The sequence below is a fragment of the Pogoniulus pusillus genome, chromosome 13 (genome assembly GCF_015220805.1).
Source record: "Pogoniulus pusillus isolate bPogPus1 chromosome 13, bPogPus1.pri, whole genome shotgun sequence".
Classification (NCBI taxonomy): domain Eukaryota; kingdom Metazoa; phylum Chordata; class Aves; order Piciformes; family Lybiidae; genus Pogoniulus; species Pogoniulus pusillus.
The window spans coordinates 17,505,713-17,520,142 of NC_087276.1; the positions used below are offsets into that span (position 1 = coordinate 17,505,713).

The following is a 14,430-nucleotide window of genomic DNA, read 5'->3' on the forward strand; positions in this document are numbered from 1 at the left end:
TTATGGGATACATGCCAACAGTTAGCAGATGCTTAGATCCAGTTAACTATAGATGCCCTCTGCTGCAGCAAAGTTGAATGCTTCCTAGTTTGTGTCCACTGTGGATCTTTCCTAGTGCGGGGTGTGTGGGGTCTGTGTTCAAATGAAGGAGTTTAGAATCACTGGTGGTGAGATCATGAAAAAGCCTCCAAGTCTCCTAGATCCATAGATTCACAGAATGGTTGGGGCTGGAAGGGACATTAAAGATTCCAACCCTGAATGAATGAGTTAGAAATCAGTGGTGGTGAGCTGATGAATCACAGAATGTTAGGGTCTGGAAGGGACCTCGAAAGTTCATCTAGTCCAATTCAACTTAATTTGGATTAAAATGCATGTGTGTATTTAGGAATAATTTTTTTAAGACCACTCTTGCCCATTGCAATGAAAATCTGTGGGGTGATTGCTTGCTTTGAGTGATTTATTTCCTCAGCAGACTGCAAAGGTCTAGTTTTGGGACTAATTATGCTTTGGTTTTGTGCAGTATTTGACAACAAACCATCACTCTGGCTCTGGAGCTGGAGAGTGTCTGCGTTTGGAGCTTGTTGCAGAAGTGGTTTGTGACAGTAAAAGAGAGAAATGGTTTTGGTTTGAAAACTGCTTAACCATTTCCCCATGAAGCTGACAGTGTCTAAAGCCAGAGTCCTGCTGCTGGAGGCTTTAGCAGTGTGGAACTTCTAGGTTTAATTGGTTACCTGCAGTGGCAAACCCCTCCTGTGAGGCTTTGCCCTTCAAAGGGAGAATCTGATGTTGTTTCCTTCTCTTCCTAGGCAGTAGATGAGCCTTCTGTCTGCAGCTGCTGTGCTGCTGTTGACTCTGAGCTCTGGCTGCTCTTTGCCTGCCTGTGCTGAGTGAAACTATCCTGGAGTTAAACACTTGATGGTGAGTTTGGCAGGGGCTGGTTGGGAGCAAATGCAACCCTAACACAGAAATCAGTCCCTGGTATCCTGTTCTGATGTGACGCATGCATGGAAAAGGGATAATCCCTCCTTTAGTGGAGCTGTTGGAGTGCAGAACAGATGGAACTGCAGCAAGGGGCAGCAGGGACCACTGGGGATTTTGTGTGGATGGTCAATTTGCCCTTCAATGGTTTATATTTGTGTAAAACCAGGGGAAAAAAATCACAACTCTTTCATCCAAAACCGAGCTCTTAAAGGTGGAAATGTTATACTCCACCTGCCTTTAGGTCAGAGCTACTTCTGCCCTCTGGATGGCAAGGAGAGTCAGTGTTTCTCTGATGACTTTTTCATGCAGTAAGATGGCTGAGCTGCTGAAGAAGGCTTAGGTTACAGGCTCAGCAAGAAAGGGAGCCTGTTCTGCCTGTGTTTATGGGCTGCCACACTGCCTTTAGAGAGAAACAAAGATGCTTTATTTGACAAGTCATCCGAGAGGCATCGTCTGTCCTACAGGAAAAATATGTGAGCTTCCTGCTTTGATCTCTCTTCCTGGTTCAGATAAATCAGCATTTAAAACTGAAAAAAAAAGAAGGGGCCTGAAAGTTGACACTGAAAGAATATTCAGGTTCATGTTGACACTAAGAGAATATTTGCAGGGACATGAAAAATGTGGAATATTTGATGGTTCGTTTTGTTTCCATTTAATTATTTTTTTCCCCTACTGTGCAGTTGTGTTGGACTCTGAAATCCTCATGCACAGATTCACAGAAATAATTGAATCATTCCTAATCTGTTCTGCTCTGCTGAGACCTCAGCTGTGTTCAGTTCTGGGTCCCCAAACACAACAGAGACATGGACCTGATGGAGAGGGTCCAGAGGGGTCCCCAAAGATGATCAGAGGGCTGGAGAACCTCTGCTGTGGAGACAGGCAGAGAGAGTTGGGGCTGTTCAGCCCGCAGAAGAGAAGGCTTCAGAGAGACCTCAAAGCTGCATTTCAGTATCTGCAGGGAACCTGCAGGCAAGCTGGGGAGGGACTGTTCAGAAGGGCCTGTGGGGACAGGCCGAGGGCAATGGTTTGGAACTGGAGCAGGGCAGAGTTAGGTTGGACTCCAGGAGGAAATTGTGCAGAGTGAGGGTGGGGAGAAACTGGCACAGGCTGCTCGGGGAGGTGGTTGAGTCCTCATCCCTGCAGACATTGAAGCTCAGCCTTGCTGTGTCCCTGTGCAGCCTGCTCTAGCTGGAGGTGCCCCTTGCAGGGGGTTTGGACAAGATGCCCTCTGGTGGTCTCTTCCAACCCAATGCAATCTGTGAAGCTGCAATCAAACACTCAGCAGAGAGACATCCTGTGTCCTAGGGGTGGTGTGACTCTCATTCGATCCTTTGACCTTTTGTTGACACCCATGGGAGCTCTTCTGGCTGCATTCTCCAGCTGGCTGCCAGGTGCCCTGTGTGGTGCTGGTCAGTGGGGCTGAGCAGACAGGAGGCTTTGCTGACTTGGCTTTGATTTCCATGTGAAGAATGAGCTTTTTTAAGAGCATCCTCCAGGCAGCTGCCCACATGTGCCTGACCCTTCTCAGGCAGGTCTCCTTGAGAATGCAAAGGTGTTGTGCAGCAGCTTCTCCCTGTGCTCCTTTTCTCCTGCAGCTGCCACCATGTGGAGCTCCACAGGGCCCATCTCAGCGTTTGTGATGCTGGTTGTCGCCGCTGCGCACGTGGGAGTGAAGGTGACCCCAGATGTGAAGTACACGAAGACAAAGCCCTTACAGCTGGCAGGCAGTGGTGCCTCTCTCACCCCTCCTGCCTCTCTCGTGGGGAGAAGCCCCTTCCCAGCAGCACCAGGCAGAGCTGAGTTGCCTGCCTCAAGCTCCATGGCCCGAGGGGCCACCACACTCTTCCCTTTTGAGAACTACACACTGGATGAGGCTGATTACTTCTTCAACTGCTGTGACTGCTGCCCACCTACTGCAGGGCCCCGTGGGCAGCCAGGGGAGCCAGGACCTCCAGGTATGATGATGCCTCTTTTGCTGTCTGCAGCTAAACCACCCCACTATGAGAAGGACATTGAGGTGCTGGAGCAGGTCCAGAGAAGGGCAATGAAGGGTGAAGGGTCTGGAGAATGGGGCTGGTGAAGAGTGGCTGAGGGAACTGGGGGTGTTCAGCCTGGAAAGAGGAAGGCTGAGACCCTCTGGCTCTCTGCAACTCCCTGCTCCCTGAAAGGAGGCTGGAGCCAGCTGGGGGTTGAGCACTTTTCCCAGTTAACAAGTGACAAGAGGAGGTGGCCTCAAGTTGCCTCAGGGGAGGTTTAGATTGGACATGAGGAACAATTTCTTCCCCCAAAGAGTTGTCAAGATCTAGCCCAGGCTACCCAGGACAGTGGTGGATTACCCATCTGTGGAGGGGTTTCAAAGCTGCGTAGATGTGGTGCTGAGGTTTGGTGGTGACCTGGCAGCGCTGGGTTAACCCTTGGACTCAATGATCTTGGAGGTCTCTTCCAACCTTACTAATTCTGTGATTCTAAGCAGCCTTCTGCTTTTCCTTCAACCAATGAGTTGGCAACACCTGTGCAGCAAGTGCTGCATGTGCTAAATGTTAGGACAGAGCAAAAAAAAGTTGTGTACTGGCCACATTCCAGAAGCCAGAAATCACCAACATCAGGAGGAGAGTCCTCAACAGAGTTTCATCCCCATGGCATTCACTGTGAGGGCCACACAGCCACAGGAGAACATGCAGAGCTGCCCCATAGCACAGTGCTGCTGGTGGCTGCGCTCCTCAGTTCTCTGTCCTTCTGCCTGACCCCTGGGAGTCACAGATTTACTGCCACATTCACTTCAACCATAGTCTTATGATCTTCAAATCCACCTGCAAGCAGCTCTGTTTCTTTGCTGGAGGTTCACCATCGAAGCCTCTTTCTCTTGGATTTTTGTTGTGTCTTGGCTCTCTTTTTGTTTGTGGTAGGGCTTTTGTTTGTCTCCTCTTTGGAAAAGAGGGAATTCAATACAAAAATAATTGGGGAGGGTCAAATTTGCTAAGAAATCCTTGCTCTCACAAGAGGCAGCTCTGTCTTGGAGGTTCTTTGTCCTGTCTTTCTTTTCCTCTGGAGCGGCTAATGCTAATCCTGCTGGAATGAAGAGTGCATAGCCTGCAAGGGTTCACTTTGACAGCCCAAATATTGGAGATAGAAGCTGTTCAGCTGAGGAAAGGGGGGGAGAATTGTGCAATCATTGCCTTTTAATGCAATGTTCCCGAGGGATTTTCACCTCCCATGGCTCAGGAGGGATGGGCTGATGGAAATGACAGTGGCTGCAGAGGGAGTTTGAACTCATCTGCTCTCATCATTCCGTGTTGACGGAAAAGTCCTTGTGATGGTTTGTGATGGCTGAAGCTGCCGTAGTCAGCTCCCAGATGTGCACAGGGAGGCTCCAGATTCTCAGGTGGATGATGAAGTTAGAGAGAAGCCAGTTCTGCTTGCCTTTCAGCCCACCCTTTGTGCAGTGTGGAGCTGCCTGCCAGCTCCCACTTTTATATTGGCAGACTTAGTTCTTTTTAAGAGGAGGGGCAATTGTGAAGTTGTAGGAGCTCCTTGGATGAGCTCAAATATTAAAGACTGATTACTTCTGATGTCTGATGAAAGTCTGAGCTCCTGTGGCTCCAAGCCAGCTGAAAGTTGGGTTTAAAATATCTTTACAGGCAATAATGAAATGCAAATCTGTAAGGTTTGGGTGGAGGAAACAGAGATGGCCTGTTCAGATTCAGAGATCTGCAACAGAGATTGCATGTTCAGATTCACAGATCACAGAGTGCACTGGTTTGGAAGGGACCCTCCAAGGGCATCTTGTCCAACCTCCCCTGTAGGCAGCAGGGGCACCTCCACCTAGAGTAGGCTGCACAGGGCCACATCCAGTTTGATCTTGAATGACTCCAGGGACAGGGCCTCAACCACATCTCTGGACAACCCCTTCCAGTATTTCACCACCCTCATTGTGCAGAACTTCCTCCTGATCTGTCCCTCAACACCATGTTGCTTTGCTTTGACTGCAGATGCTCTTTGTAGAGTTAAAGCTTTGAGCTGCTTGGATAATGTTGGTGATGTGATTATGTTCCAGGTCCCAGGGGGGAGAAGGGAGATGCCGGTTGGCAAGGTCTGTCAGGAGCCCCAGGCCCTCAAGGTCCCAAAGGTTCTAAAGGAGAAAGAGGTAAAGCAGAGTGACTGCTCGCTGGGAAACTCAGTGCTGGTGTCCTCATGAAATGCCACCAAATTCTAGGAAAAATGTATTTCCAAGGCAGGAACCATGCTGCAGTAGCCTGACACCTTGCTTTAGCTGGTGTTAGGGCAGGACAACAACTCAGGTGGTGGCACTGTGTGTGCAGGAGGTACAGGAACACAGCTGCTCATAAAGATCTCACTCAAAATTCCTTGTTCCGAATGGGAGCTGAAAAAGCTGAGTTCAGTTTCCTTTGGATTAGGGTCCTAAGTAAGAAAAACCACCACAGAAGCTATGTGCAGGTGTGGAAGCTGCATTTCAGTTTTAGTGTCTCAAGCAAAATTATTTCAGCTGAGATGGGCAGCAGTTAGTATCCATCTGAAGTAATCAGAAGGAAACCCTTCCCTTTGCTCCAGGCTTCTGCCAGACACTGATAGTAGGATTCTGTGTCTGCCTTTGGTTGTGGAAAAACACACAACAAGGCTGGTAATGGGGGGTAGCAGCAACAGTGTGCTGGGTAGCTCTGTCAGTGCAGCCTCTCAGACTTGTTGAACAAGGCTTTTGGCAATCCTGGAGTGAGAAACACAGAGGAGTCATCTTCCCCATCTTGCCATTAAACAGCTGCCTCCCAGCGACATGCTGGGTAGAGTCAGACATGGGGTTGGAACTGGATGATCTTTGAGGTCCCTTCCAACCTAAACCATTTTATGATTCTATGATTCTAACCAACATCTCAGTGAGGTGCAGCACTCTGTGTGATGGTGCTTGGTGGTGCTGCCCAGGTTTCTGAAGGCTTCTCTCGAAGACAGAGGTTGCTCATGTCTGCTTTATGAAGGAAGTGAGGGACAGGTGTAAAATGGTAGCAGTCATCTTCTGTGTAGCGATTGCTGTGCTGCAGACACCACCACCTGTACATTAATGGTGAAATGTCCTAGGAGCCAAAGGGGAGCAAGGAGAGCGAGGAGCAAGTGGGAACCCAGGTTATCCAGGCAAACCTGGGCTGCAAGGTACGTGGCACAGGCTGGGATAGCTGGGAATATCAGGCTGAGCTTTCCCTTTGCTGCTGGAGGTTCCCCTCCATCTCCACAGGAATCCAATAGTAATGTTTTTTGTCTTGTTTTCCCCCCTGCTTTGCCCTTCTCCTAGGTGAAGCTGGAGTAAAAGGCAATAAGGGCAGTTATGGCTTCCCTGGACTGAAGGGACAAAAGGGGTCCAAAGGGGACACTTGTGAGAATGGGACCAAAGGAGACAAGGGAGATAAGGGAGATATTGGAGACCCAGGAGCGGACGGAGAACAGGGTGACAAAGGGGAAAAAGGAGACATAGGGGAGAAGGGCTACTGTGGAGAGCCAGGGGGGAGAGGTGCCAAGGGGGAGCGAGGGGAAGGGGGGATGAAGGGAGAAAAGGGGAGCAAGGGGGACGTGGGGGCTGAGGGTATGCAGGGTGCGGATGGAAAACAGGGAGAAAAGGGTGAGCAAGGAAAGAAGGGTGAGAAGGGGGACACAGGCCCCGCAGGCGTGATGGGGCCTTCCGGGCCCAAGGGGGTTGCTGGCAGCAAGGGCAGCCGAGGGCCCCCGGGGAAGAAAGGCTCCCGTGGGCCAAAAGGCGCCCGAGGAGCCCCCCCGAAGCTCCTGCGCTCAGCGTTCAGCGCCGGCTTGTCCAAGCCCTTCCCTCCACCCAACGTCCCCATCAGATTCGACAAGATCCTGTACAACGAGCAGGAGGACTACAACCCTGCCACTGGCAAGTTCAACTGCAGCGTGCCCGGGGCCTACGTCTTCGCCTACCAGCTGACGGTGCGGGGCCGCCCGGCCCGCGTCAGCCTCGTGGCGCGCGGCAGGAGGGTGGCCAAGGCGCGGGAGACGCTCCACGGCCAGGAGATCGACCAGGCCTCCTTCCTCACCGTCCTCAGGCTGAGCGCTGGTGACCAGGTGTGGCTGGAGGTGGCGCGGGACTGGAACGGGCTCTACGTCAGCGCCGAAGACGACAGCATCTTCACAGGCTTCCTTCTGTACCCGGACCTCCTGGAGAGCCTGCTGGAGGGTTAGAGGGCGCGGGTTCGCCTCTGCCCGGGCGAGGGGAACCTTAGCCTATTGGTTTAGTGGCGAGGTTTCGTCATCTCCTAACAAAAGCACTCCTGTTGGAAGTCTGTGGAGTAGTTGTACCCTAGAGGCCCCCAGAAGCAGGTGGCTGAGACACCAGCGGGTCCGGCGCGGGAAAGGCGTTTCGCATTGCAGACTTGAGGTTTGTAATTAGCCTCTTGTTCAGGTTCCCTGATGGAGCTCTCTGCCCGACTGCAGCTGTCATCAGACCAGCTCCTGAAATCCTTGCGTGGCCAAAACTGCTCTGGGAATCTGATGGCTGTTGGTTTTGGTCAAGGCTGCAGGCTTTGAGTCTGATGTGAGCATAAGCAGTAGGTTTCTTGAGATCACAGGGGAAGATGTAAAGTGATTTCTCACGGAATCAGTACCTTCTAGAACTTTAGACTAGCATTATATGGAGGTTTGCCTAAAAGAGCTGTGGTTGAGCAGTGGGAAAAAATCCTCAATGCATAGATTCATGGAATGGTGTGGCTTAGAAAGGACTTTGAAGATCGTCTGGTTCCAACCCACTGCTTGTTGTCCTTAGGAACAAATATATCTGAAGCTTGAAAAAGTAACCAAGATGCAGAATCCACCTTAGTAAGTAACTCAGAAATGTCTAACTTCAGCTGATGCTCTTTGGCTGCAGGGAAGAGGAGGAGCAGGTAGCCAGGAGCAAGCTTAGGCGTTCACATGAGTCCTAGGTCGTGGTAACAGCCCAGAGGGCATGTGGGCTCGTTGTTAAAAAGCTAGTGTACCAAAATGGAACTGGATCCTGTGAAATAAAAGTGTGCCTTCAAATCGTCTGTGGGGGTCAGACTGGGAGTGTTCCCTTATTTCCTTTACAGGTTGCCCAGGGAGGTGGTTGAGGCTTCATCCCTGGAGACACTCAAGGTGAGGCTTGGCAGGACTCTGAGCAACCTGCTCTAGTGGGAGATGTCCCTGCTGACTGCACTGGATGACCTCTGGAGGTCCTTTCTGACCTAAACCGTTCTTTGATTCTATACTGCACCTTCCCTCACCAAAGTGACCTTGTGCCACCTTGGGCATGTTAGCTGTGGCACACAGAAAGACCTCAGAGGTCTTTTCCAGCCTCAGTGATTCTGTGATTTGTGACAGCATCATCTTGTCAAATGGGTTGAGGCTTAGAAGTACATAAGGATTTGGGTGCCTTACTAGAAAAAACCATTCTGGAGCCCTAAGTTAGGCAACTAAATCCTTGGTATGATACATCACTCTGTGTGCATCTGAGGGATTTTGGATGGATGGATCCTGAGCCATCACAACTCCTTGCTGCAGGCACTCTCCTAACCTCAGAAATCAGAGTTTTAAAGAAGGGCAACCAAATTGGGGAAGAGTCTGGAGAAGGGCAGTTGAGGGAGCTGGGGGTGTTCAGCCTGGAGTAAAGGAGGCTGAAGGAAGAGCTTCTGATTCTGCAGCTGCCTGAAAGGAGGCTGGAACCATCTGGGGGTTAGTCTCTTCTCCCAAAGAACAAGCTCTAAGACAAAAGGAAATGGTCTGAGGTTGCACCAGGTGGGACATGAAGAACAATTTCTTCACTGAAAGAGTGGTTAAGCCCTGGCCCAGGGTGCTCAGAGTAGTAATGGAGTCTCCATCCGTGGAAGTGTTCCAAAACCACATAAATGTGATGCTGAGGGATGTGGCTTAGGTGGTGCCCTGGCACTGCTGGGTTAAGAGTTGAAGGTGGTGATCTTGGAGACCTTTCCCAACCTTCATGATTCTATGCCACAATCAGCTCTAAGGAGCTGTTCTGACTTCTAGGGAATGTCAGCTCTTTTCTGCTGTCTTTCCCAACTTGCATCCCTCTCACAGTATTTGTACTTCTTTTCAGAGCTCTGTTGGCAGGTCTGTGGCTTTTGCCCAGAGGAATGTCAGAGGCACTGCCTTACACAGAGCAGGCTGTACTTGCAGTGGCTTTGCAGCCCTTGGCTGCTGCTTTTTCTGGGGGAAACCAACTTTTTCTTCCACCAGTAGTGCTGCTGGAAAGCTTGGGTTCATCTGGATAAAAACTGCAGCCACCCCCAGAATAAATCCACACTCCTTGTTTGGGGCTGCAGCAATGGAGCTGCACATGGAAGGGTCAAGGTGTAGCTTGAAAATTGATTTTCAGCTTCCCATCCTGGCTTTCTGGTGGATGCTGTATGAAACAGACAATTAATCTTTTCAGCAGCCCCTCTAAGACAGCCTAAGTGTTTAAGACCTCCCATTCCTGCTCCAAGGAGCTTTCAGTGGAAGTGTTTGATGGATCATCTGAAAGCAAATGGTGTATGGGGTCTGGCTTAGCCCAGCTCTGTCTCTCTTAGGAAGCCAGGACAGATGCCTGGGAGAGGAGATAACCAGGCAGGGCTGCTGGTTCTTTTTCTTATGCTCTTCTGTTAAGAGACCAATGTAAATGTGTCTCTTCTGGACAGCACAACACTTCATTGCTTCTCTCTTAGAAGAGGCCATGAAGCAGGGAGAAATTGCTGCCCTGAAAGAGGAAATATCCCTTCTTGCTTTGTGGTTAAACTGCCTTTATAGCTGCTTCTTGCTTTTTCTGTCAGTGCCTTCAGTATACTCTCTATATGTGTATCTATCTATCTATCTATCTATATCTATCTATCTGCTTTCTATTCTATATCTATATCTACACCTGTATCTATATCTATATCTGTATCTATCCTTTCTAGACTTCAAGTTGAGCCTATTGCTCTCTAATGAAGAAAATTGATTATCAGTAAATAAAAAGTCAGAGAGTTATAGAATCACAGAACTGTCAGGGTTGGAAGGGATCTCAAGGATCATCCAGTTCCAACCTCCCTGTCATGGGCAGGGACACCTCACACTAGATCAAGCTCCCCAGACCCACAGCCAGCCTGGTCTTAAACACTTCCAGAGATGAAGCTCCCACCACCTCCCTGGGCAACCTGTGCCAGGCTCTCACCACCCTCATGCTGAAGAACTTCTGCCTAACATCCAATCTGAATCTACCCACTGATAGTTTTGCTCTATTCCCCCCAGTCCTATCTCTACCTGACACCCTAAAAAGTCCCTCCCCAGCTTTCTTGTTGCCCCCTTCAGTTACTGGAAGGCCACAATAAAGTCTCCCTGGAGCCTTTTCCTCTCGAGTCTGCAGAGCCTCAACTGTGTCAGCTTGTCCTCAGAGCAGAGCAGCTCCAGCCCTCTGATCATCCTGGTGGCCCTTCTGTGGACACCTTCCAGCACCTGCAGATCTTTCCTATGCCAGGTTCTCCAGAGCTGGGCACAGTGCTCCAGGTGTGGTCTCTGCAGAGGGGCAGAATCCCTTTCCTTGCCCTGCTGCCCACACTGCTCTGGATGCAGCCCAGGGTAATAAGTGGCTTTCTCCAAATCCTATCTGTACTGAGTCACCAAGGAGTGAGAAAGAGATGGCCAGCTCAGGTCTGCCATGGGGGCAAAGCCATCAAACAAGGGCTGGGTTTTCTTTCAGCTGGGCTGTGACCCAGACGAGGACCACTCTGGTTTGTGGTGCCTGTGGAGTGTTTTTCTGGCACTTCCAGTTACCTGTGCAAACCCTTGTGGCTCTCTGACTCTTTATCGAGCTGTAGGGGCACCGTAACCGTGTGGCTGGCTTGATGTTGACTGTTCATCAGTTTGGTATGGAAAGGGCACCAGCCCAGGCAATAAAGGGACTGCTGCTGGAGTTTGTTTCATTTTAGAGAGTCGATAAAGTGTCAGGAGAATACAATCACTTTGGGAGCTAAATTGTTCTTTTCTTTTTTTTTTTTTTTTTGACTTTGACTCCTGCCCTTTTTCTTTTGGCATTCAGCTGCATAACACAAGGCAGCAAATTGGCTTTAAAGATGTAATGTTGGGGGTGTGGAGGATAACCTTAAAAATGCAAACTGCAATAATTCAAATTAGTTATGATCCCAGAGACCATCTCTTGCTGGATAAAACTGCTATGAGAGTGGTTTCTCTTTGAGTGAAGCAGCTGAGAGCCATGGACAGTGTGGCTGAAGCTTGTAGATGTTCAGAATGGGAAGAAGTAAAGTTTTACAGGTGACCAAGTACTTAGCAACTTGATTTTTTGGTGTCAAACCCAAATAAATTATTCTTCAACCTTGGCTCAGCTTGGAAGGGACCTCAGAGCTCATCTTCTCCAACCTCCACACCATGCCCAGGGACACCTCTCAGCTAGACTCAGCTCCTCAAGGCCTCATCCAGCTTGGCCTGCAACACCCCCAGCAAGGAGGCAGCCACAGCCTCCCTGGGCAGCCTGGGACAGACTCTCAGCACTCTTACACTGAAGAACTTCTTCCTCAGCTCCAAACCATTCCCCCTTGGCCTGGCTCCAGACACCTTCAGCAGAAGTCCCTCTGCAGCCTTCCTGCAGGATCCCTTCAGGCAGTGGCAGGCAGCTTTGAGATCCCCTGGAGCCTTCTCCTCTGCAGGCTGCACACCCCCAGCTCCCTCAGCCTGTGCTCACAGCAGAGCTGCTCCAGCCCTTGGAGCATCTTTGTGGCCTCTTCTGAACTCTTCTGCAGCAGCTCTGTGTCCTTCTTCTGCTGGGGACACCAGAGCTGGAAGCAGTGGGGACTGGTGGGGTCTCAGCAGAGCAGAGTAGGTAGAACCATCCCACAAATGCAGGTGCAAGTAACTCTGGTGTGTTTTTCTGCTTCCCCACAGCAAGTGTAATTATCACTGCTGCAGATAAGCTCTTTCAGCAGTTTTTTCCCCACAGCCCCATCAAAATGTGAAAAGCAAGGGTCAGTGCATTTATTAGCCCCTCAGAATGTGCACAGCTCTGTCAGCTCCTGGCACTTAGCAAGAAGTCCTTTTGCTCTCCCATTAAAACGTAAATGGGGAGGCAAAGATGTCCTCAGGCTGGTGGGTTTCTAACTCAGCTCTTCTGGAGCTGTGTGGGGAGTTAATGGCAGGCTGAGATTTTCCACCATCTCCTCACGCTGCAAGAATCACTTGCAGAGGCTGAGGTTGCATTAGTTCTGCTTCTCCTAGATTACTAATGGGACAAGGGAGTTGATGCATGTTACTGAACTTCTGCCTGCCATGAGGGCTGCAAGGTGAGAGTGAGCTATTATTAATTCCCCTGCAGTCTTGCCCTGGCTGACAGCTGCAAGTGGAGGTTCCTGTCGCTCTGCAGCACTAAACAACTGGAAGGTGGACAGGAACAACTCACATCAATGAGTACACCTCTGCTATGAGGGAGCTGGGAGTGTTCAGCCTGGAGAGGAGAAGGCTCCAGGGGGATCTCAGAGCTGCCTGCCAGTGCCTGAAGGGATCCTGCAGGAAGGCTGCAGAGAGACTTTGCTGAAGGTGTCTGGAGCCAGGCCCAGGGGGAATGGTTTGGAGCTGAGGCAGAGCAGGGTTAGAGTGGAGCTGAGGAAGTAGTTCTGCAGTGTGAGGGTGCTGAGAGTCTGTCCCAGGCTGCCCAGGGAGGCTGTGGCTGCCTCCTTGCTGGGGGTGTTGCAGTCTAGGCTGGATGAGGCCTTGAGCAGCTGAGTCTAGCTGAGAGGTGTAGAGGTGTCCCTGGGCATGATGTGGAGGTTGGAGCAGGTGAGCTCTGAGGTCTCTTTTAACCTGAGCCATTCTGTGATTCCCCAGCAGGATGGGACACTTGACATGCCTGACTTGCCTCCAGCATAGCCTTAGTATCCAAGAAATCATCAAACCTAAATATCCAATATCTCAACATCCATTGGGAGTATCTGAAGATAAAGCCTTTAGTGTTCTCCTGCTCTAATCAAATGGTGCCAAGGTGGATTTTGGTGTGGATTTGTTTCCTTGATGGAGCCTGTGGTGCTGTCACTGTGTGGGGAAGTGGGAAATAGGAGCCAGGGTAATAACCGTAGCTGTCCTTGCCTGCCAAGTGTAATCCAGATGTCTGAGGAGCTCCTGGAGGGAATGCTCTGTAGCTCTGGTTTCTTTTTCTGTCTCTTGCCTCCTGTGAAGGGTAAATACCAGCAATATTTCAGCTCTCCCCCATGCCCTCTTGCTGAACAAGAAGATAGCTTCTGACTTAACCCGAATTTGCATCTGTGGATCTGGCACAGAGTTTCTGGACAGGTGGAAAGCAACAGGCTGCAGGAGAAGGCCCTGCTGTGCCTGTGCTATTTCTAGACACCTTGTACCACATGTAATCTGCAATGCAAACCCAAGGTAAGCACACAGCCCTGACATGATTAGATCACCTAGATCACTTCTGCCTTGGCAAGGGTGCTTCCTCTAGAACATTTCAGGGCAAAATGACTTCAGGGAAGCTATTTACTGCCTAAGAGAGTCTGCTTTGTGACCTTCCCTCCCCACTAATAATTTTAACTGCAGAATCCCAGCTTGATGAGGTTGGAAAAGACCTCTGGAGATCACCCAGTACAACCTCCCTGCTAAAGCAAGGGACCACATTAAATGCTGAACCTTAATGTACCCTGAATCTCCTGTCATATCTGGCTGCTGATGTGCAGGAGGTGAATGTGCACCATGCTTCTGTCACAAACTGGCTTCTTCATCTGGGTACTCCTGGGTGACTCCACGACCAGATTACCCAAGACACCTCTGGAGACATTGCAAACCCACCTGGCTGTGTTCCTGTATGACCTTCCTCCTGGTGACCCTGCCTTGGCAAGGGGGTTGGACTCTATGATCTCCAGAGGTCACTTCCAGCCCCTCCCGTTCTGTGCTTCTGTGATGTGCCACAAGCTCTCAGCAATGTCAGGTTAGATGTGACTCAGGCCAGATGTGGTGGGTACATGGTCTTGGCAGTGCTGGGGAGGGTCTGTGGGCTTCTCACAGCTGGAGAAGGGATTTGAGTCCACATGTGGGAGCTTGACAGCCTCAGTCTTTCTCTGCAAAACTAGGGGTAAGGAAATCTAGGCTGAAGAAGACACAACTGCCCAGCCCTGTGTGTTAGGGAGACTGCCTTATGCAATGGTTTTCATCACAGCCTTTCTTTCACCATGTTATGAAGCAGTCACACAAGGAAGCAGCATTTAGCAGAGCTGTGGGTACCTGCTCTGTCTCCTTGGCTCTTTGTATTCCCTTTCTATATGTTTTTGTCTCCTGCCTCCTCATAGCCTTTATGTTTTTGTTCTGAAGGTTTTATTCCCCTTCTCTTGCCATCCAGATTTTTCTCCTCCCCAGGGCACATATCTATTTGTTTGGATGACTAAGTTGCTTTTGCTGTATAAACCCCTGAATTTGTAAGTTGCTGATCCAAGC

The 14,430-nt window shown here is 50.2% G+C and overlaps 1 protein-coding gene across 1 annotated transcript in view; it reads left to right on the plus strand.

Moving 5' to 3' along the window:
• OTOL1 (otolin 1) overlaps positions 1-8,021 on the plus strand; it is a 31,757-nt gene extending 23,736 nt beyond the window's left edge. The window contains exons 2-6 of the mRNA XM_064153254.1: positions 807-918; positions 2,577-2,936; positions 5,036-5,125; positions 6,070-6,141; positions 6,281-8,021. Of these exons, the coding sequence (XP_064009324.1) occupies positions 2,585-2,936; positions 5,036-5,125; positions 6,070-6,141; positions 6,281-7,182 (1,416 nt within the window). The 5' untranslated portion in view covers positions 807-918; positions 2,577-2,584 and the 3' untranslated portion in view covers positions 7,183-8,021. The remainder of the gene's footprint in view (positions 1-806; positions 919-2,576; positions 2,937-5,035; positions 5,126-6,069; positions 6,142-6,280) is intronic.
• The last annotated feature ends 6,409 nt before the right edge of the window (positions 8,022-14,430 follow it).